Source organism: Pleurotus ostreatus (genome assembly GCF_014466165.1).
Source record: "Pleurotus ostreatus strain PC9 chromosome Unknown scaffold_10, whole genome shotgun sequence".
Classification (NCBI taxonomy): Eukaryota; Fungi; Basidiomycota; class Agaricomycetes; order Agaricales; family Pleurotaceae; genus Pleurotus; species Pleurotus ostreatus.
Window position 1 is genome coordinate 1,522,716 of NW_023503165.1, and position 20,503 is coordinate 1,543,218.

General features: G+C 51.3%; 8 protein-coding genes across 8 annotated transcripts; 5 read left to right on the forward strand and 3 right to left on the reverse strand.

The window, feature by feature from the left end:
- Nucleotides 1–4,486: 4,486 nt before the first annotated feature.
- Nucleotides 4,487–5,065, reverse strand: PC9H_002258 (uncharacterized protein; the record flags this gene model as incomplete). Its single annotated transcript, XM_036771899.1, has 2 exons — nucleotides 4,487–4,686; nucleotides 4,744–5,065. The coding sequence occupies 2 exons, from the start codon at nucleotides 5,063–5,065 to the stop codon at nucleotides 4,487–4,489; spliced, it is 522 nt and encodes a 173-aa protein (XP_036626520.1).
- A 1,018-nt stretch (nucleotides 5,066–6,083) lies between these two features.
- On the forward strand, nucleotides 6,084–7,199 carry PC9H_002259 (uncharacterized protein; the record flags this gene model as incomplete). The annotated part of the gene is made up of 4 exons (XM_036771900.1): nucleotides 6,084–6,560; nucleotides 6,615–6,795; nucleotides 6,856–7,036; nucleotides 7,094–7,199. 4 exons carry the CDS (start codon nucleotides 6,084–6,086, stop codon nucleotides 7,197–7,199), a joined length of 945 nt encoding a protein of 314 aa, XP_036626521.1.
- A 371-nt stretch (nucleotides 7,200–7,570) lies between these two features.
- PC9H_002260 (uncharacterized protein) lies at nucleotides 7,571–8,513 on the reverse strand (the record flags this gene model as incomplete). Its single annotated transcript, XM_036771901.1, has 5 exons — nucleotides 7,571–7,667; nucleotides 7,724–7,785; nucleotides 7,838–8,212; nucleotides 8,272–8,330; nucleotides 8,381–8,513. 5 exons carry the CDS (start codon nucleotides 8,511–8,513, stop codon nucleotides 7,571–7,573), a joined length of 726 nt encoding a protein of 241 aa, XP_036626522.1.
- An 863-nt stretch (nucleotides 8,514–9,376) lies between these two features.
- PC9H_002261 (uncharacterized protein) lies at nucleotides 9,377–10,028 on the forward strand (the record flags this gene model as incomplete). Its single annotated transcript, XM_036771902.1, has 3 exons — nucleotides 9,377–9,419; nucleotides 9,478–9,642; nucleotides 9,697–10,028. The coding sequence occupies 3 exons, from the start codon at nucleotides 9,377–9,379 to the stop codon at nucleotides 10,026–10,028; spliced, it is 540 nt and encodes a 179-aa protein (XP_036626523.1).
- Nucleotides 10,029–10,448: 420 nt separating this feature from the next.
- Nucleotides 10,449–11,087, forward strand: PC9H_002262 (uncharacterized protein; the record flags this gene model as incomplete). Its single annotated transcript, XM_036771903.1, has 3 exons — nucleotides 10,449–10,491; nucleotides 10,548–10,706; nucleotides 10,756–11,087. The coding sequence occupies 3 exons, from the start codon at nucleotides 10,449–10,451 to the stop codon at nucleotides 11,085–11,087; spliced, it is 534 nt and encodes a 177-aa protein (XP_036626524.1).
- Nucleotides 11,088–11,187: 100 nt separating this feature from the next.
- PC9H_002263 (uncharacterized protein) lies at nucleotides 11,188–15,959 on the reverse strand (the record flags this gene model as incomplete). The annotated part of the gene is made up of 19 exons (XM_036771904.1): nucleotides 11,188–11,389; nucleotides 11,445–11,622; nucleotides 11,676–11,802; nucleotides 11,856–11,918; nucleotides 11,971–12,255; nucleotides 12,333–12,552; nucleotides 12,605–12,712; nucleotides 12,773–12,794; nucleotides 12,852–12,902; nucleotides 12,955–13,134; nucleotides 13,216–13,348; nucleotides 13,409–13,604; nucleotides 13,669–14,942; nucleotides 15,011–15,057; nucleotides 15,114–15,231; nucleotides 15,284–15,386; nucleotides 15,442–15,529; nucleotides 15,582–15,603; nucleotides 15,672–15,959. 19 exons carry the CDS (start codon nucleotides 15,957–15,959, stop codon nucleotides 11,188–11,190), a joined length of 3,705 nt encoding a protein of 1,234 aa, XP_036626525.1.
- A 221-nt stretch (nucleotides 15,960–16,180) lies between these two features.
- On the forward strand, nucleotides 16,181–17,256 carry PC9H_002264 (uncharacterized protein; the record flags this gene model as incomplete). Its single annotated transcript, XM_036771905.1, has 2 exons — nucleotides 16,181–16,799; nucleotides 16,853–17,256. 2 exons carry the CDS (start codon nucleotides 16,181–16,183, stop codon nucleotides 17,254–17,256), a joined length of 1,023 nt encoding a protein of 340 aa, XP_036626526.1.
- A 1,331-nt stretch (nucleotides 17,257–18,587) lies between these two features.
- Nucleotides 18,588–19,799, forward strand: PC9H_002265 (uncharacterized protein; the record flags this gene model as incomplete). The annotated part of the gene is made up of 3 exons (XM_036771906.1): nucleotides 18,588–19,291; nucleotides 19,346–19,373; nucleotides 19,422–19,799. 3 exons carry the CDS (start codon nucleotides 18,588–18,590, stop codon nucleotides 19,797–19,799), a joined length of 1,110 nt encoding a protein of 369 aa, XP_036626527.1.
- Between the last annotated feature and the right edge of the window lie 704 nt (nucleotides 19,800–20,503).

Genomic DNA, 20,503 nt, shown 5'->3' on the forward strand with positions numbered 1-20,503 from the left:
TACCTCCATTCTCCTCTCCCACTTCGTTATCCCTTGTTCCCACTTCCCCAGGTCGCCGGCACGACTCCTGTACATTCCCCTTCCACTTCATTATCACATGCCCCTTCGTACCTTGTGATATTCGTTCGTACCTGTGGCTGATGTACTGTACAGTTACCCTTCATCCCTCCCATGCTACTACAGTATATACTTCACTTCCTAGCATGGAGAATCCTTATCCTGTTCTCTTTGGATTCTCCCTCTGCTAGGCTTGCACTGTGCGGCCATCTTGAGGTTGCCCTTACAAGTGACACAAATGTGTAATCACAATTCTCGCAAAGCCATCGTTTGACGGCACCCCAGAAGAACTCGATAAAGTTCAGCTCGCAGTGAAACTTGGGCAAAAATATGCACAGATGTCCTGCAGCTTCAATAACTTCTTGCACCAATGATCTCTGTGCTTTGAAGTCTGGCTGCAGGTCCAGAATGCGGCGTGCGCAACAGGTGACAGAGTCGACATCGCATTCTTTGCACTGCATGTGCAGACCATCCTTCCATAAGCATAGTTCTTTCCATACTCCAGGGTTTGACTTGCCTCTTTCAACCAGCCCACCGTTGAACAGATGACATCGGATTGATGGATGCCCCGCCCAGCTCCCTTCTTCAGTGCATGCTCTCCTTCCAATACCCAGCTCTTCCGTTGACCATCATTTGCCTGGCAAGTCATCTCATCATGAACAACCAATACAAGGCGCCGTAAGACGTAGGCTCCATCATACACTGGTTTCTTGACCTCCTTGTCAACATCTCCAACAACATATTCAACCATCAATTTGCGATACTCCGCCATCGCAGGGAGAAACACATTCTGCCGATACCCAACGACATCTGGACGTTCATGGCCATCATAATAGAGGGCTTTCTTGTGTTCGGTGTACTGGAAACCTTCATTGTGGAGAAAGCGGCGTGCAGTCTCAAGATGGACCCCCTTTCCCACTCTCAGATGGACACAGGGGAAAAGCTCAAGTTCCATGTACTGCTTGAGGCCTTGTGGTATCTCTTCATCGACAATCTGCTCAAGATATTTCTTTGCAGCAGCAGGAACCATCCGATTCTCGCTGAATTCAACAAGCTTTGCCGGGTTCATGGCCCATTTATTGGAGCGGACATATGAGCGCAACTCTGCCCAGATCGCAGGGTTGCTGAGCAAAGAGAATGACTTGGCATGAGACCCACGAGCAGATTCAGGAAGATCTCCCGTTTTGACCCACTCACACACCCACTTTCTCACCAGCCTCCCTCCCCATTTCGCCGCAAACCCCTGCGCTTCTGCTGCCCGCTCTGACGTCTCTATCTTCTTGCGATCATTATGAACAACCATATGCAAGAAACTCTGGATTGCACGAGCTTGATACGCTTGCAAACTGTTCCGGCCAGCAGCAAAGACATCTTGTTTTGAGTGGATCAACTTCTCGATATCCTTCAATGCCACCTCAAGGTCCTTTTTCTTTTCATCAAGAACCTTCTGGCGTGTAACTCAAACGGGAACATCAAGACAGCGACGCTTCAGCGGCGGTGGTTGGGGTATGCAAAGCTGGACTTCATCGAGCTGTGACGAGGATGGTACCGATCGAGATTCAGATGATGCGGCTTCGGATTCATCATCTGCATCATCGGACGACTCATCTGAGACATCAGAAGCATAACCGGTGAAGATCTCATCGCTGGAAGGCACGGAATTTGGAGTTCTGGTTGGAAAGGTTCGATTTCCGGCCGTATCACTGGTGGTGCAAGGTTCTGACACTTGGACAGAGCAACCGTTGACTTCAGAGACCATGTTGACCTTGGAAACAAATGAGCGCATCATGCTGGCTCCTTTACTGGGATCAAATTCAGACAGGAAGTTATGAGTTAAGGTAAAGTATAGTGCACCTTTCTCGCAGCTTCGCATCGATGACAGCCTGCTTCCTCGCATTCTCAGCTTTCCAGCGCTGGGTTCTGGCCGACGTTCCTGCGTACACAGCCCCCCGTTTCTTCTCAGCCTTCACCCATTCCTTCTGCGTGTGCCTGTTTGCCACCATCTCGTACGGTGTCGGCATCTGCAGTAGCTTGATCTCATGCTCCAAGCTTGTCTGCAGGCTTTGCACCAAGTCCTCCCCTTCAAGCTCCGAAAACCCACTGTCGGACTCTGAGTCTTCACAGTCCATCGAAAGGTATTCACTATCGTCTGAGTCCGATGTTACAGGATTATTGACCGTTCCATCCCAGGTACATTCCGTCACATTGGAATCTCGGGTTCCAGATGTCTCTTCACACCCTTCCTTGCGTCGAGTCCGTTGGGCATGTTTTGCGGCGCACGCTTTCGCTGCGTTTGACTTGTGAACATTTTTTCGGTGTCCCATTACTGGTTTTTGCTATGGTTGCTCTCCCCCCTACAGTAGTGCATCCGTCTTTGATTTTAACTTTGTATTATTGGTCATAGTATTCTATTACTCGGTACCTTCAATGTGAACGTTTCTACTAGATTTTGCGGCCCCTAAATACAATTTTTTTTTGGCCACCAATTTGGCCACTGTCCAAATTGGTGGTGACTAGGTGTGTTGCACCATAGGCGGAACTCCAAACCAAATATGGTAGCACCACTGCGACGAAAATGGCCTACCCGCCCAACAGAAGAGGCGGTGTCATGAACCATGTTTGTAACATGGTAATCATGTCGGAAATCTAGGGTTATGCTCAATCAAACACCCAAGCTCCCTATTCTCTCCCTCTGCAATACCTCCCCTATCCTCCCCGAACTATCTGGCTCTAGGGAAGCATCCCCTATCCTACCCCTCACCCCTATCTCTAATATACCACATGGGATCTTACCCCTGTTCGCCTCTCCGCCCCTCTTAAGTCTTTAGGGGTGCCACTATTCTCTTCCCATTTCCATTGGAATTCTATTTCTCCCCCCCGACCATTTCTTTCCCCATCAGATATTCCATTAAGAACTCCCTTTTCATCAGAATAATCCATATTCCTTCATTCCTTTCATTCGCACAGCTGGGCTGTTCTATTCGGACCTTGGCTGTGCAAATTGCACAGCCCAGCACAGCCCAGCACAGCACAGCATAGCCTTGCACAGCCTTGCACAGCCTTATGTATCCATCGGAACATACGGAATGCAGCTGCGCATTTCCTTTCCTTTCTTCTGCATTTCCTTCTATCTTCCGTACAGAATTATGTGACTATTCTTTCTACTGGACTTTCTGATTTTTGTGACGGCCTAACAACCGTTCTTTCTACTTTCCGTGCACAGCCTAGATATTTTACATATAAAAATCCAATAGTGTAGCTAAGTTGAAAATCAATCTTTTCCCCCCCAGTGAAAGGTTCACTCAGTTAGTCCTCTAGTCGTATCAGTCCTCAGATCTTAGTCATTCCGTCGTCTTAGTCAAGTCTCAGTCATTCAGTCGTATTAGTCAAGTCTCAGTCAGCCAGTCGTATTAGTCAAGTTTTTTTAGTCATCCAGTCAAGTCAAAGTCGATTTTACTCTCAGTCCGCAAGATCATCAATCAGTCAGTTATCCAGTCATACCAGTCGAATTCTGGTCTTCTAGTCGTCCACTTGGTTCAACTTCAAGTACTGCGTACTTGAAGAAGTTTGTCACGGTAGTTTTTCGTTCTCTAATCTTTTATCATCCCCCTATCTTTCAAATTCTTTACCCGGTACCCCTTTTGTTCCTTTCTTTCACTCTCTATTCCTTTTATACTAACCCCTTCCTGTTCTACTGCGTATCTGCACCTTTGTTTATTTTTCCTCTTCCACGTTACTGTCTCCGCTCGTGCTCGTGACCACTCACGCTCGCGTCCCCTATCTGAAAGAAGCAGTCATTGGACCTCCTCATACAGGCCCCTGTACTATCCCTGTACCACCCCTGTGTTACTCCTGTACTACCCCTGTAGTCTTGTTTCACTATCGGCATACCTTGGCAAGACAAATTATATGCCCCTATCAGAGATACTAGGTGTTCGAACAACCGGGCTCTCACTTGATCTACTAGCAAGACCCAGTGCTCCCCGGACACTCCCCTATCTTAGGAGAGTGTGACAGCGGGCATGCACAGACCATAAGACGGCATGTGAGGCACGTGCTTATAACGTCTAATTGACAGTGATACATCACGTCATGCATTAGGGTAACTAGACAAGTTGATGCATCACTCAGCCAGGCTAACTACTATTATATGATGGATCATAACACCGTAGTGGCCTGGTCAGTGAAGTTTCATGAAACGCAGATCAACTACTAGTTCAGCATTGTACTATATTTGCGTGAGAACAAGGCCACAGCATCTCGGCGGCTACATTTCTACTGCCGAGTAACCAGACATCTTGGACTTGTCTTGAGCATAAGAGAGTCATCACATTCGGGGAGGCAACTTGACATGCCGTCTGCCAAAACATCGAGGAAGGACTTCTCAAGAAATGCAAAGTAGAAAACGCCACGGCAACCATTGGTAATTTCAATGCGAGTGCGCTGCGTGGATCAGCGGGAAGTCTACGCGGTGGTCTTGCGCGCACTTTGGCTGTGGCGGAAGATCCTGGATTGAGATCGGTGGTTCGACACCCTCGAACCGGATCGCTGGCAGGGCACAGAGCAGTATGAGCGCATGAAACACCCACTGCACACGCGCAGCCTTTTTTGCTCGGGGTTTACCAGGCACTGAACACCAGCCCTTAAGCTGACGACCGCACAACCGTCAAAGGACGAGAAACTCACCGATGCGCAATATCCACCAACTAAACCCACCAAGTCCTCCGCAGCCTCCCACATCAGATCGCACGAACGCGTCGTATTCGCGCCAAATACGCTCCAATTTAGGCTCGAGAGTGAGCTTCGCAGCACGGCGGGTGACGGGCGTGGCGAGGATGTCGGCGGACTGCGCGAAGGCCACAAGCACGTTGAGCGCCATGTCACCAAGCGCAGCGAATATGGCGGCCTCGCTGTATAGACAGGGCGGCGGGCATGTCCGATGGACACGCCGTACGACGGCCGCGATGTGCGTGATGGTGCGCTGGGCGAGGAGTTCGGAAAGGAGCATTCAACCAGGAGCCTACGTCATCCGCAACAAGCGCAAGAACACGTATATCGGCGCCGAAACTGGTTATGGTCGAAGGGTGGGGTGGAGAGTAAGGAAAGGAAGTGGGAGGAGGAGTTCTAGATCATGAGAAACGGGGCTGGATCCCACGAAGCGGTGGTGGTAATCCGCTCGACATTGCGTGTGCAAGGACAAGGACGACCATAGCAGCATGACCCTCGTGAAGGTCGGTGTTAGGTTGAGGAGCCCGTCGCTGAGGTGCGCGATCGGCAAGAATTTACGGAGACAGAGAAGGAACTCGCACGAAAGCTGGTCTTGCTGAACTATCTAATGTTGACGCGGCGGGTATTGCGTACGCAGATGAGGGCAATGTATTTTGGAGGTGGAGTATGCGTTGAAGGAATCGTAAAGCGAAACACTGTCGAACTTGAGATACAGGTCGTCGAATGCATGACGCTCAAACATTGCTTTTGAGAAGTTTCGAACCTCGCGCACGCAAAACGACGGCAATCTACGAGAGGTAGCAAGTCAATGAGATCTCCCCCAACAGACATTGGCAAGGTGGAGTCACATTTTTTGTGCTGTTTGTGGGCCTATAACCGGCTCACACGTGAAGATCGTACTATGCAAAAGATACATTGACGCCTTGCGAGGATTGAGTAGACACTCCTCGTCACATTGTTGGCGCTCACCCCTGCGTGGGCTATACCTCCAGAGAAGGCGGTCCGTGAAAGCCGCCGGAGCGTGGACGTGAGAAGATTGACTGCTCGTCAGCTATTAACAGACGAGTTACTTGATCTGGTGATGCACTCCTTCGTAGTGAAATTCGACTGGGGAAGTCCCTCTGAGTGTTAAACGGTTATTCATGGACATACTCCTCCCAAATTTGGTGAACAAACTCACGGGCCTCCAGCTTCCCATGCCATGCCACCTCATGATCTTCCACTGAACAGTACATAAAGCCGTTCGTCCTGCGCGATGCCTCACCCACCCCGACCGAGGATTCACCGGAACCTCCAGCATGCGATTCCCCAGTATTCCTGCCGCGCTGTCCACAATACCCGCGTTGGTGCACGCTCTTGGCGTTAGACCGGGGCAGATCTCCAGCCTCGTCACCTTCGGGGACTCCTACACCGACGTCGTGAACACCGGGGACCGAGGCGTCGCGTGGCCCGTGTACGCCGCCGGGCTCGCCGGGGTGGCGCTGTTCCCGTTCGCCCGCTCCGGCGCGACGTGCTCGAACAACATCACTTTCCGCCCGTTCCCGTCGGTGTTCGAGAGCCAGCTGCCGCTGTACTTCGAGGAAAAGGCGAACGGGACGACGCGGCTCGACCCAGCGCGGACGGTGTACACGCTGTGGATCGGCACCAACGACGTCGGGGTGAATTCGCTGATCAGGGGGGGCAACAAAGCGTCCATCGTCGATACGACGGCCTGCGCTGTCAACTGGGTGAGCGCGTTATACGCCAGCGGCGCGAGAAACTTCATCTTTCAAAATGTAAGCCTGCGTCAGTCGCATATCGGCCGCGAGTCTAATTTATGCACGGACCAGATGATTCCTTTGCAGCTGGTGCCCTTGTATGCTGCGGATTCGTGGCCGAACCGGTTCTGGACGGCGCCGCGCAACACCACGGAATGGAGCGTCTTCATGACGGAGTTGACGCTGTCCGGAAACGCCCTCTCCCAACTGATGCTGAAAGACCTGGCAAGCAAGTTAAGAGGCGCTCACATCGGTGAGTCCAACCTACGATAGCTTCATTGGATCATTAACGTCGAGTCCCGTCCCTATGTAGCGCTTTTCGACTCCCATAGTCTATTCCAAGACATGTTTGATCAGCCGTCGCTATATTTAAACGGAACCGCACCTTTGAACGTCACGGGCGCTTCAGAAGCGTGCGTGTTCCCCTTGGACGGCGAGCCAGGCACCCCGGTTTGCACGACGACGCTGGGGGCCGATCGGGATAGCTTCCTGTGGTGAGTGATCCTGCTTGTCTCGCTGCCGCGGCTCGTTCAGTTGCACGCGGTTTCTAGGGTGGACGAGCTGCATCCCAGCGAACAAGCTGACCGCATTGTGGCGAGAGAAATTGCAGAGGTCATCCGGGGGAAGGCGAACAGGTGGACCACTTGGCTCAGTTAAAAGTTAACTCAACGACACTGCGAATGATAATAAGGGGGTGATTTAGAGGACTTCGTGTGGGAGCGTACCGTAAGCTCGAGCAGCCGTAAACCGTGAAGAATGATTTACACTATCTTCCAATTCACGAAGGCATACTTTGCGACGGGATGGGTTTATCAGCTAGTAAGCCCGAAGCTAGGATGGGAAAGAATAAGAGCAAGGTATAATTTAAGCATGGAAATCTGTAGCAACACGGTATGTCGAAGGTAGCAAATCAGTAGAGATGACCGTTATAGTTGGTAACAAGGAAGACTACACGCAGGAACGAAGCTGGTGGAAAGAATAAGAATGAAGCAACGTAGTGGATGATAGCAAACAAACCATGCTCCGGTTCATCGAGACCGGAAAAGCTTGAACCACAATATCAGGATAACGACGGCGACGAGAAACACTACAATCAAGGAAATGACAACGCGTTGGCGGTACATCCTAAGAAGAGTTAAGCATGGAGGGCGATGGAGCATCATGACGAGGAAGCTACGTACTGTTGGATCATCTTCTTCAGCGTTCCCGACGCTCGGCCAATAGACGCGTCGGCCGTGTTGAGCTGCGTGGTCTGCTGAGAAATGCAACAAGCCCGGAGACCACACGTAACGCACCATATTCCTCGAGTTCTCAATCTGTTCGCGCTGGACTCTCAAATTCCTCAGTATATCCGCACCCTGCTCCTCCGTCTCCAACGCTATTCGCTGACTGTCCATCAATCGCCTGCTGCCGTCGTCGAGGGTTTCGGTGCCGGCAAGGAGTCGCTGCCTCTCGTTCCCATATGGGCTATCCGAGCTTGCGCCTTTGCTGCCGCCGAAACCGAAGCCCCCACTCGTGCCTAAGACCTCGCTGCGAGAGACGGCGGCGTGTAACTCCCTCGAACGGTTCTTGCAACGAGTCAGTTCTGACTTCGCATTGCTGTGTCGCGTGGTATACGGGGTCCTGATGGACTTTGGTATCGCCTGCAGAGTCAACTGCATTTGCGATAACTACCCACACAGGCAAAGCTTAGGGACGAGATTCATACACGAAGGCAGGGGGCACACACCAAGTCGTCCGCCTCATCAAGCTCGAGCTCTACTCGCCTCAATGCAGCCTTGCGCTGTTCTGAGAGAATTTGAGGAGACGTAACAGGGTGCAGTTGCAGGGATACTCACCGGTGGCGAGCCTGCTGCCGCTGCTGGCGTTCGACCCTTCCCCATCCAATTTCGACTTGATTTCCCGAATCAAGTCCTGGAAATCGTGCTCGTAGGATTCGAATATAGACAAGGGGGACTCGGCATCGCTCATGGCTGGAGGAGCGCGACTGTGACGGTTGGGAGGAGGACGTGTACGGCACCTCCCGCAGTCGATGTATCCAGATAGGGGCGTCTCGCCCCAAACCTTTCAGTCAGCGATGGACGAAAATACCGTTCACAATGCGGCCAAAGCCAGCGACCTGAACCACCAGACAGGTCTTTCACAGAACAGATCTCCGAACCTTGACCGTCAGCAACTAGTTGGACACGACGTGGTCAATTTTTATAGATGAGAAATTAGATATCCAGGTACTCCCTCAGGCGGCGGTGGAAAACGACTACCCTTTGTTCGTCGACGGTCGCGATGGTCACGGTGATCCCCCCCATGACCTCTCTATTCCCCAAACTGGTTGGAAACTGGTTGGATTCGATGCCATAGACCTTCATTGATGGACCGCCGAGAACCAGCATCTTCGAGCTTCCATTTCAGAAGGCGCCTTTCTCAGAAATCCATGTGGGAGACGAATAGTGCGGCTCACCATGATTCCAAGCCGCAGCAATTTATAACCTGACTGGACCCCACTGCAGTGACGCGGACGTTGCTGTTCCCACTGTGTAGCGCACGCAAACTTGACTCCGCATCGCTCATGTCTTCATACATCTTGGACGAAAGTCCAATGTCCTTCATAGCTAATAGCGGAATATCTTTGGAAGCAAATGAGTTCTTACTGATTCAAAATCTCCCAGAACCTACAAGGATACGTGTTTGCATTTCCTTGATAGACTTCGCTGTACCTTGACATTCAACATAGTACCTTTCGCACGCTGGGTTGTTTCTTTGATCCATCCAGCGCCCAATGTCAGTATAAAAGATTTGATGAGAAGAAGTACAAGGGAGGTAATCTCATATTCTTCATGCTCCAACATCTAGTCGCTCTTTTGCTCTTGACGGTCTGCAGTGAGTGATCAATGTCCGATTTTACGATAAAAGTACTGATTTATGAGTCTTGGTGTAGCGAGTGCTGCAACCGTCACTGTCTTCGATGTATTCCCAACGGCTGACGATGGGTCCACCGGGGACCCATTGACTGATATAAGTCTGAGCCCTCTCGGCGTTGGTAGCGACGGAGCTACTACTTACGACTTCGCGGAAGCCATCAGCCCCACGGAGACCGTCCACGGTAAGAAAGAAAAGCTTTCCTCACCTTGCGGCCCCAATTTGACCGCCAAAACAGCCGTAATCGTGGCGGGTGCTACTCAGATTCATCTATCTGCTGCCACCCCCTTCCCGCTGGTGAGAGACTGTTCATGGGAGAACACCAGCGGCGAAGGTGTCTGCTCCTTTTTCGACCCGGGTGTAACGGCGATGCAGACATTCACCGGCCGTGTCACCCCGATTTTCACTCTCACAGTAGACGAGAGCACCGCCAGCCGCCCCACCAGTGGCGCCAGTGCCCAAGGCACCCCGACGAGCAGTGCCAGCCAAACCAATTCTGCTATCAAGCTCGGGTCCGCTGTTGGCTTTGGCAGTGTCGTGGTCGTGTTGGCCTGCGGTTTTTTTAGGTAGACACGTCGATTCGATCACGATTGTTAGCCGACATAGCTACAATCAGTGATGAGGATGAATATCGGGGTTTTTTTTTGAATCCGAGCAGCGCGCCTTCATACGTTGGGGGTGCATAAATTGTGAAACCAACGACATTCAAGTACGTGCTGGATCCCAAACTATTCTCGAATCCCACCGCCATCCATGCCTATCCGTGACGTACCGCCGAGTAAAGTGAAGCCCGCCTACATTGTTCGATGACAATCTCGCTCGTCTCCGCCATCAGCTATCACACGACGGCAATACGGATGAACTATTGGAACGAAAATCCTGATCAATGTCGCACGCAGAGTCGTTCCATGATGGCATCTGGCGCTCGACGTCAATGTATATATATATATTGACTTGTTGAGAGAGAGCTCAGGTCTCTCTCAGTCCTTCATGCTACAACATCTAGTCGCTCTTTGCTTCTTTGCAGCATGCAGTAAGCAGTCTAATCAATGCCAAATCTTCGAACATACTGATTCATCCCTGGCGTAGCTAGCGGCGCAACTATCACTGTCTTTGACGTGTTCCCAACAGCTGCTGATGGGTCCACCGGACCCAAAGTGAACATATCCCTTAGCCCGATCGGTGTGGGTAGCGACGGTGCCACTACTTATGCCTTAGCTGAATTCGATCCGACAAGGACCTTCCGTGGTAAGAGTAGTACTCTCACCTTCTGGACTTGCTTTGATTCTTCAAGAAGATACGATTGTGGAGGATGCTACTCATATCCATTTACCCGCTCCCTCGCCCTTCATAAGAAGAGATTGCTCATGGGAGGGCACTAGCGGCGAAGGACTGTGCTCCTTTTTCGACGGGGCTCAAGCATCGACGTACACCGGCATTGTCACTCCAATCTTTACACTCACAGTAGACGATACGATCACCGGCCTTCCCACTAGTGACGCTACTAGCCTCCAGGGCACCCCTACAAGCAGTAATTCCCCTGACAATCGAAGTAATTCCGCCAAGAAGCTCAGTCCTGTTCTTAGCTTTGGGGTTGTCGTCGTCTTTACCATGAGCCTTTTGATCTAGACATAGTGTACAGATCCATTCCATACCGGATGGTCTGTCTAAGTGTGATAGCACGTCCATAAAAGCATACGAAGTCTAAAAACGTATATAAATACAAAGTTTACACTACCTGAGGAAGCCTAAACTGCACACTAGTCCGCTGTCCAATCTCGCCTCCGTCTATATCTGTCCGTATACCGAGCGATGCGAAACCGATGCCGTGTATATGATACTGTTCACCGACAATCTCCTTCGTCGCGACCATCAGCCTGTCTAGCTGTGTCATAATGCTATAAGCCGTAGAGGCTCCCACGCAAAATCGTCTAGCAGAAGAAATGAAGGTCGAGAGAGGTTTGGAGACGGTGTCAAGGGACTTACAGATATTGTTCGTTTTCAAGGGTGCTCAAAGTTAGCGTACGAGGGAGTCCATAGTCTTCTTCAGAATCAACATGGATCACATTTAACCCGTGGTTCCTTTCCATGTAACGGTCCAGCAAAGGACACGGAGTGATTTGGGGCAAAGGGTGGCCAGTCTTCAACGCTGTTGAGATCATACCTGCGTGTGTTTCTAATTCAGCGCCCGCCTTATACGCGGGAAGACTACTCAACTGATTACAGCAAGAACGTCGCCTTGAAAATCGGAATCTAAGAATCGCGTGCGGCGCAGGAAAGCGCGAGTCCACGCCGGTTCCATATGCTCAACCACGGACATTAAATGGGACAGGGAATATGCAATCTGTCTGAGAATACATTAGAGGTTCGTGGTCGCAAAGATAGATCAGAACACACATACAATTGAAGTTCGATGACTCGCTGGTACCTCTTCCCGGGCCATCGCCCCCGCAACGAAAACTATCGTGCGCATCAGTGACCTGACAGAACTCCGAACATTCAAAGGACGAACTTCATACACCACATTCGCCTTCAGAACAATTGAACGCTTGAGCTTACTTCGCACGGCAATGAGACTCGTTATGATGCTCTGATTCTCGTCGTCTTTGGGAGCATTAGCGAACGAGATGATAGCGCAATATATCGCGCCCAATTCAGCAGCGGTTGTTGCCAGCGTCGTGCGCTGGTAACTTCGGATAGTTGTCGACGGGGGGAAGAACGAGAATAAGCTAAATCCACATGTCAGCACGCCGCCTTGGGAATTTTGGGGTAAAGACTCGCAAGGCAGCAGACACGCCTACAGTAACGAGTAAAAAACGTCTCTGTGAAGGTGTCAGTCCAACAAGCCGCATCAGCACAGCCAAAGGAACGCACCCAAGCGACATCCCAACCGGACCCTGGGGAGGCGGCCACAACGATGTAGTTGTCCTGGTATGAGTATCCTACGACCAACACCGTAGTAACGAAGAAAATGATGTTTGTCATCGGTGGCCCAGGCCAATACAGCCTTGCATAGAAGAAAAACGGGAAGCAAACCGCACAAACTGCGCCAAGGCCATACGCATTGGCGTGGCCCGTACCGGCTGAGATGTACCTAATTGCGGTTGGGGATCAAGTGCAATGAAAAATCAAGAGAATTGGCGTACCACATAATCAACCCGGCAATGCACCCAAAGAAGGTTGCAAGGATACGGGCTGTGAGTCCGAACGTCGTATCTCCACGAAATCGGGCCAATGTCAGTTGTCCCATGAATCTGAGTTTCCGCCGTCAGCCAAAAGCAAGGACACTGCGGAGGAAGATTCGGGCCACTCACATAGCCCATACAAATCGATTGCCTGTTGTATAACCGTCAGTACGGGCTATTCTGCCCGGAGGAGGCGCTGACTACTCACGATAGGCAAAACCACTGGACGCCTTGATGAAAGACGGGAGACACATAATGACTTCGGGCGCGAATTTGTTAACAGCGGCTCACAGAGGAAATAAGTAGCCTACCTGTCAGTATTGCCGCCTTGATAGCGAATACCATGTTCCCGTGTCCCATGGCGAGCGCTAGCCTATACAAACCATTCATAACCAACTCGAACGCATTCCTAGGGGGTAATGCATCTGGATCGCGAGGCATTGGTTCGCCGAGATCGGCGCTCCATGTTGGCTGAATACCCGGAATCATCTCTGAATAGACACGAATCGATTTGAAGGACAAATTTCAAAGTGTTGGTAAAGGGGAAAGGATAGAAGGAATGTCAGCCTTACCGGGATTTTCGTCGTCATCTTTCTCAAGATTCTCGACCGCCTCCCAGTTCCGCCACGAGAATAGAATATTATGTGCCGGCGTCCATAGTTTGTTCCGCCGCCTTTCGGCCTCCATTTTCAGGATCTCGTCAAACTACAGTCACGAGAATGCACGATGAGCGTTGAAATACGTCTGAGGGGAAGTGAAGTATACCATCTGTAATAAATTATGCGAGAACTGCAGGAGATGATACTGATAAACGTAACATCTGAACAGATACCGATGGGGTGGCACTGTCTGATGCTCCCGTTCATCCTTGTCCTCTTCGAAATCTAGGTCGAACCTGGACTTCCTTCCCGGAATGTCTTTTGGTTCGAACGCAAGGCGGTAGGGATCCAGGACCTTATGCCTAAGTATAAATGGTCGAGTTATAGCATTCTTACATTCTGAAGAGACGCACTACTAGTACGCACCTCTTCTTTTCCATGAAAACCTCCAGCTCACGCGCCACTTTAACCCTCACACTCCTTAGCTTCTCGCACCCATCTTTCCACATTTTTTCCTGCTTTTCATTCCCCGCTTCCCCCCAGCCAGTCCATCTCAACCGCCCGTCCCTAGCCCTCCCTAACCAGTCCACGATTTCCTTGATACCCTCCTCACAGACTCCGATCATATCCCCACAACTGTCTTTCAACAATGCATTTGCCTCCCTCGTATGCTCCTCCTCTAACGGATCATGCAGCCTCTTCGCCTCAAGGTTGAGGTACCTCTGACTCTCGAACACGCCCACCGCGAACTCAGAACTCGGTTGATAGTGGTGATGCGGTGAGTTTGGGGAGCCCGGAGGATGGGATAAAGAGAGGCGTTTGAGAGCACTATGGAGGTGTATAGAGTGTAGATGTGGATGCCGATGGAAATGCCCCAGTAGATTGGCGTGGCTATGGCTGTGGGTCTGCGACTGCGTTTGGGGAAACTGGGTTATCGTGGACAACGTAGGAGTCGCTGGTTCATCTCCATCTTCAGCTGTTCCATTACGAATGAGAGACGGCGCCCTCGATCCGCGTCGTGAGCCAGGCCGCGAGCCAGGCCTTGATCGTGACGGGGGTCTCGACATTCGCTGGGCCAAAGGAATTGAATTATCCGCAGGTAAAGTCGCTGACCCAATAATCGGCGTGCCCGGGACGCTTCCTCCGCCGCCTCTCATCGGCGTCGCTATACCACTAGCAACGCCACTAGCCACCCCACTGGCACTAAACCTACTCTTTTCCGGATCCACCAACTCCCAATACACCGCCATCCCGTTAGCCCTAACGGCGATCCTCCTCGCAACCTTCTGTACGTTCCTCCAGTCCAGAGGTGCGAACCGCGTATAGATGAGGTCGCTCCGGAGAAGGCGGGCGGAGGCTGCGAGAGGGATTAATCCTGATTCCGATTTGGAGACGGTTTGCTTAAGGGTCGAGGTGAGTGTTGACGCGGATGGCGGCTGGGACTGCGACTGTGTTTGAGAGGTGGAATCTGAGGAAGGCGTGACAGGCGAGTTGGAGTCTGTAGGATGGAGGTTGGGTGGTGAGGAACTCGAGCCTTCGAGAAGGGACCGATGAAGCGCAAGGGAGGTCTGCAATGGTCTAAGTACGTTCGTAAGGTTTTGAGTGAATTGTGCGGAAATTGACACGGGGAATATGAGTATGGAACAAAGAAGGGCGACACCGGAGTGGAACGCGAGCGGAAGGATGATTGCTTGGCCGATCTGTATGAGGAAGTAAAGATTGCGGCATGAGTGGGATGGAGTTTTGAGTAGCGACCAAAGGAGCTTACAGAGTAGAACGGATAGGGGAAGAGTACTGATGTCGTGAGACATATATCTTTCCTTTCATGTTAGTAAACGTCCCTACGCAAACCGTCTAGGATCTGAGCTCACCCATGCAGATGCACCCAAATATACTGGCAAAGAGATATGGCCCCGGGCCTTGGCTCGCCTTGATATACAAAAAGAACGTGCTGCCAAAGAATATGAAAGCCGCTTGAATCACCGTCGGCTTCAGGGTACACGTGAGTTGTTATCACGTAGAGTGTTTAATTGCGACTCACCGCCGCTTCTACGTATCGCCCCGAGAAGATATCTTGCAACGACGCTGCAGGGTCCTTGGTGTGTCGTGCCAAATCCGCAAGTTTGATCCCTAGACTCGCCCACCTAAAGATGATGAGCTATATGATTCAATGAACGAGGAAAGCTGAGCCTCACTCACCCCCAACCAATCAATACGAAGACCAAAATGATAGCTTCACGTTCGAGGACGCTCATAAATGGGTCACTTGGTGGAGATAAGAAACTGGCTGCATGTCATATCATTGCCGCGATTCAATAGAAACACGATAGCAAACGCACCGATGAGGATGAGAAAGCTGGCCTACAAACCCATCATAGTAAGTAACACAGACGGAAGCTGCACTGGTGTGATGCAGAGGAAGAACGCACCTGGCCCATGAAAATCTCCACTCTAGGAATCAAGAACAGCACTGTGCATATCCACGCCGCAGCTGCACACCGAATGACCGGCTTTATTTTAGACCACGTCCAGTTCGCCGGGATCCATTGCAAGCTCGCCGGTACATTTCTTTTGGCAGGTTTGAGCTTTCTCAATAATTTTAGGATGGCGGCTCCGTTGATCCGAATGCTGGATAGGATATTTGGCGTCGGCGTTGTAGATGAGGGCGCATTAGATTTCTCGGCATCTCCAGCGCGTTCACCGTTTGGGAAGGCCATTGAGGGGGCTTCGACAAGAAAGCCGTGCTATCTTGGAGCCACTTTATTGGTTCGAGAAGATTCCGTACACTGAATCAAAGAAGTTGGAGTAGAGTCAGAAGTTTCTCGCAAACCCCTCTCATCGCCGCGCCGCTGTGAGTAAGGAAATCACATGACGGAGATCTTGACGACCGACGATCGCGCCGTTCCCGCCTTCCTGCCGGTGCCGCCACCAACCGTCGATGGACTCGCCATGGCTCTTTTCTCCTGATTTGATAGTTCTCGGCCTCTTCCTTATATTCTCCATTGCTTTCTTAGCTCATTCCGGGGCTTTCTCTAATATTGCTCGCGCGCTGATCCATGGAAACCTCGCCCTGCAGGATGGGCCCTTTTCATTGCGAAAGGCAGCTTCTTCTTACGAGAACTACCGTAAATTGTCGACGAATGAATCTTCTCGCATGAGGGTGGCATCTTCCTCAATCCTCCGATCCCAGCGACGTCTAGTCCACCAACTTGGCTACTCGCAGAAGCTCGACGCTCTAGACGCGTCAATCCACGCCAACGCCGCACTCACTGAAAAAATCGCCCGTCTAGCACATCATGATTATCCTGCGAGCTTTCCAATAACGTCTTCTTTTCCCCAAAAGAGTAATGCACTATCCGGCGATGTGGGACGTGTACGCGAGGCGTTGAAGCATTTTGTGCGTGATTGGAGCCAGGAAGGGAGCCAGGAGAGGGAGAAGATGTTCTCTCATATACTCGAAGTGCTGGAGCGCGTCCCCGGCGATGAGCGGAAGGAGCAGAGGGTCCTTGTCCCCGGTGCTGGGCTCGGACGCCTGGCATGGGAGATATTACAACTCGGTACGCTTCATGACCACGGGCTATACGTGCATTCACTAAATCCTTATGAGCAGGCTACGACACTACGGCAAACGAACTCTCATACTACATGATCCTTGCTTTTCGTTTTCTACTCTCCCCCACCGCTACGAATCGAGTGAATCAACACACCATCCAGCCCTACTCCCACTGGTTCTCCCACCAGAAATCCAACAACGCTTTATTTCGAAGCATCGCATTTCCTGACGCTTTACCGCGACTCTCGCCTGCCTTCCACCTCCTTGAAGAGGACTTTCTCCTCCTCCAACCCCCGTCACCGACATCACCTTCTCCTCACGCTTTCTATTCTTCCGAGGAAATCACATCCCTCGACGCAGGGTACGACTATATCGTCACGCTCTTCTTCATCGACACCTCCCTCAACGTCATATCAACCATCCAGCATATTCACGCCCTGCTCCGCCCGGGTGGCACATAGATCAACCTAGGACCGTTGTTGTGGACCGCGGGCGCACAAGCGAAGGTGGAACTTTCATTGGAGGAGGTTTTGAATGTCGTTGAAAGTGTAGGTTTTACGCTCGAGGAGATGGAGGACGGAGAGAGGACGAAGGAGGTACCCTGCGAGTATACAGCAGATAGGCAGGCTATGATGCGATGGATATACCGGGCGGAATTCTGGGTTGCAAGGAAGGGAAAGTAGTAGGCTGTATCAGTATACGCGATGGCTTCACCGTTCATAAACGCCGGCCTTTACTCCCTCGCACCGACCTGGTTAGTCTTGCAATTTCGACTACAAGAATAGAATCGGGCTCATTATTTGTAGGAACAAGCCTAGATGAACATGAGCGATGCGAGAACAACTCTCGCAGCTTTCTCCCTCGTATATCAAGCATGGACCAATATCTGCCGAAAGCACATCCTCCTGAGATTCACCATCCTTGGAGAACGCAATGTCATATCTCGCCTATCGTTGCTCTACTTCACTGCCCCCCCATGAATATGTGCATAAAGACCTGCTTGAACTCATTTGCTCGGATAATCTCTATGATGATCCCGTGTTTCTCTCCCCATGTGTGCCAGGGTGCATTGTCAAACTCTCCTCCCCCATCGACACGAACACTCTCCAACTTCTTTCCCGTTTGCCTTTCAACTTCCGTGCTCGAACCTCCTCCTTTCTGGGTCGGACGCCCGAGTGCCTTGGCCAATCGAAGAATGTACTACGTATGCTGGCCTTAGGCCAAGCTGCCGATGTATGGAGCTTGTCCCGCTACATAGCGGCACTCTGCAACCACAGAGCGCTGAAACGTATCGCCATCACGGTAAGTGCAGCTGTCGACGTTGATAGCCAAAAAGAAGAAGAAACAAAGAAGCTGATGCCGGATTGATAGACTGGCAGCATTGCGAGATATTGATGATGCACTATGTATGGCCTTCTTGTTTGCTTCCCTCCCATCGAACTCCCGCCTCCCCCCCGCCGGTGACCCGCCTACTCTAGGATAGTCTTGTCCAGAATATCAAAGTGTAAACTTGCAATTCTTTTGTATCGCCGGAAGTCATCCCGCCTGCCCTTCGACGGCTTCTGTGCTTCCGGGAATGTACTTTTGGGTAACGAAGAACCCTAGGGGTCGCTCAGCGTCCTCTTCAAATGGATGCTCCATTCTTGTACTCTTACATAACTCACCCATGTCAGAGAAGGCTTTGATTGTTACATATGGCCCTACACCTTAGGTCCTTGTTCGGGTGCGAAAGTCAGTGCCTTGCCTTTAAGTATAACCTTCTCAAGCCTCGAGCCTCCCCAGAACCTCCAATATGGACTCAGACTTGCAGCGTCCTCCTGTTCCCCTGTGGCTATTGGTATCGCCCACCGCTCTAGTTTCCCTCGCACTTATGTGCAGATCTGCCCTCGCACGCAAAGCCATGTTCCTTCCAATTGCAGGCATTGCCCTCTACATCACGACGATTGGGATGTCAATCGGGGACTACGTTATAGCTGGTGCATTCACGGCCTGTGTCTTCGTGATATTCGATCTCCTCGTGCTGACTGACGCGCACCATGAGCTGCGTCTGGTAGACCAGGTCCCCCCCAGCGCGGGCTCCTTGCCTCTTTTCGCGCGCGCAAAGTGGGTACTGTGCCTCCTCACGAGCCCGCGTCTCATTGGGTGGGCTAATGAGCCCAAGAATGGGAGCATCCCCCCTCGCCCGACGGACACATCCAGGATCCGCTTCGCCGCTAGACAGATCGTTTATACCGCATTTCACCTCCTCACTCTGAACATCCTGAGCGCCACGATGACTGGGCACATGTCGCGAAATGGACTGGACCCGGCGAGGATGGGATGGGGTTGGCGATTGGTAGATACGCTGCAATATGGCGCGACAACGTTGACCTGGCTGTCGGTCGCTCATCGTGCGTGGACGTTGGCGCTCCTCTGTACAGGGAGGTGGGCGCCGTCCGACTTTCCGCCGATATTGGCATCACTTGGAAATGCGTATACATTGCGTAGATTCTGGGGGTCAGGACGTCTATGATTCCTCGTCTGCTCATCGCTAACACACGGTCGTTTCAGACGAACATATCATCAAATCCTCCGCAGGGTGAGCGTAAACTAGCTCGCTACATTGTCTATCTCACCTAAATCGTAGATGCTCACCTCACACGGGAGGTTCGTCACCGACAAGATCCTCCATCTTCCCCGTGAAGCAAAGTTAACTCGGCGTTATACCCAACTCTACGTTGCTTTCTTCATCTCGGGCGTACTTCACCATTGGGCTGAGTACCTGGTAATCCATCACCTTGGAGGCGGGAGCCTTCAGTTCTTTCTCTCGCAAGCACTTGCGATCCATTGCGAGGATATCGTGATATATGCTGGGGGGAGAATGGGGTTGAAACAGTCTCACGCTTCGGAGGTCGTCGGGTATATATGGGTCTGGCATTGGTTTACATGGTGTGTGCCGGGCTCATTGGACCCACTTGTTCGCCTTGGTATGTTTAAGCAGCTGGGGGTGGATGTAAAGGTGTAGGCCATTATTTAGGATGTCATTGAACGCTGTGAAAGCAATACTCAGCCTCTTAGCCTAAACTCACCGAAGTTGGCGTTTGATTCCAAGCTGCAGCTATCTTGAAAGAGTTCGGGATGTTTGGTCCTACCGCTTGGCCAAACCTCACATTAAGCACCCAGTTGGACCTGCCTTTTGTATGTATGTAGTGACTACTACTACGCGAACAACATGCTATGCCTTCCTTTACGCAACAAACCTCAAGCTCAAGCTCACGCTTCACCGTCACTGATTGATGCTCAATTTCCTTATACTCATCAAGTCCACTTCCCGAAGACTTGAAGTGTCAATGATGCAACACGAAAGCGTGTAGTGGTGCTCCTTGATATTCTCATGGGAAGCAACAAAACTATCGGCGATTGGCACAAGAGGAAGCCAATCTCGTTCCTTTTGTCCTTTATCCAGCGTTCGAGTTCTCTGATCTATTTCTGAGCTTTGAATCCTTCAGTACTTGAGCTTGAGTCCCCAAATGGCGATGGCTATCCATTTTCATCCGCAGTGTTGGGCACCACTGTAGTAGGCGCGGCTCTACTATCAACGATGTACAACGTCTCGGTGTCAGTCAATCGAGTAGGGAGATCATTGGGCCATCTCCATACTAGCTGCCAGCTCCAGACATTAATTGTCTTGCAGGTAAGCACGATTACTACCAGCCTTGTGAAATGCAC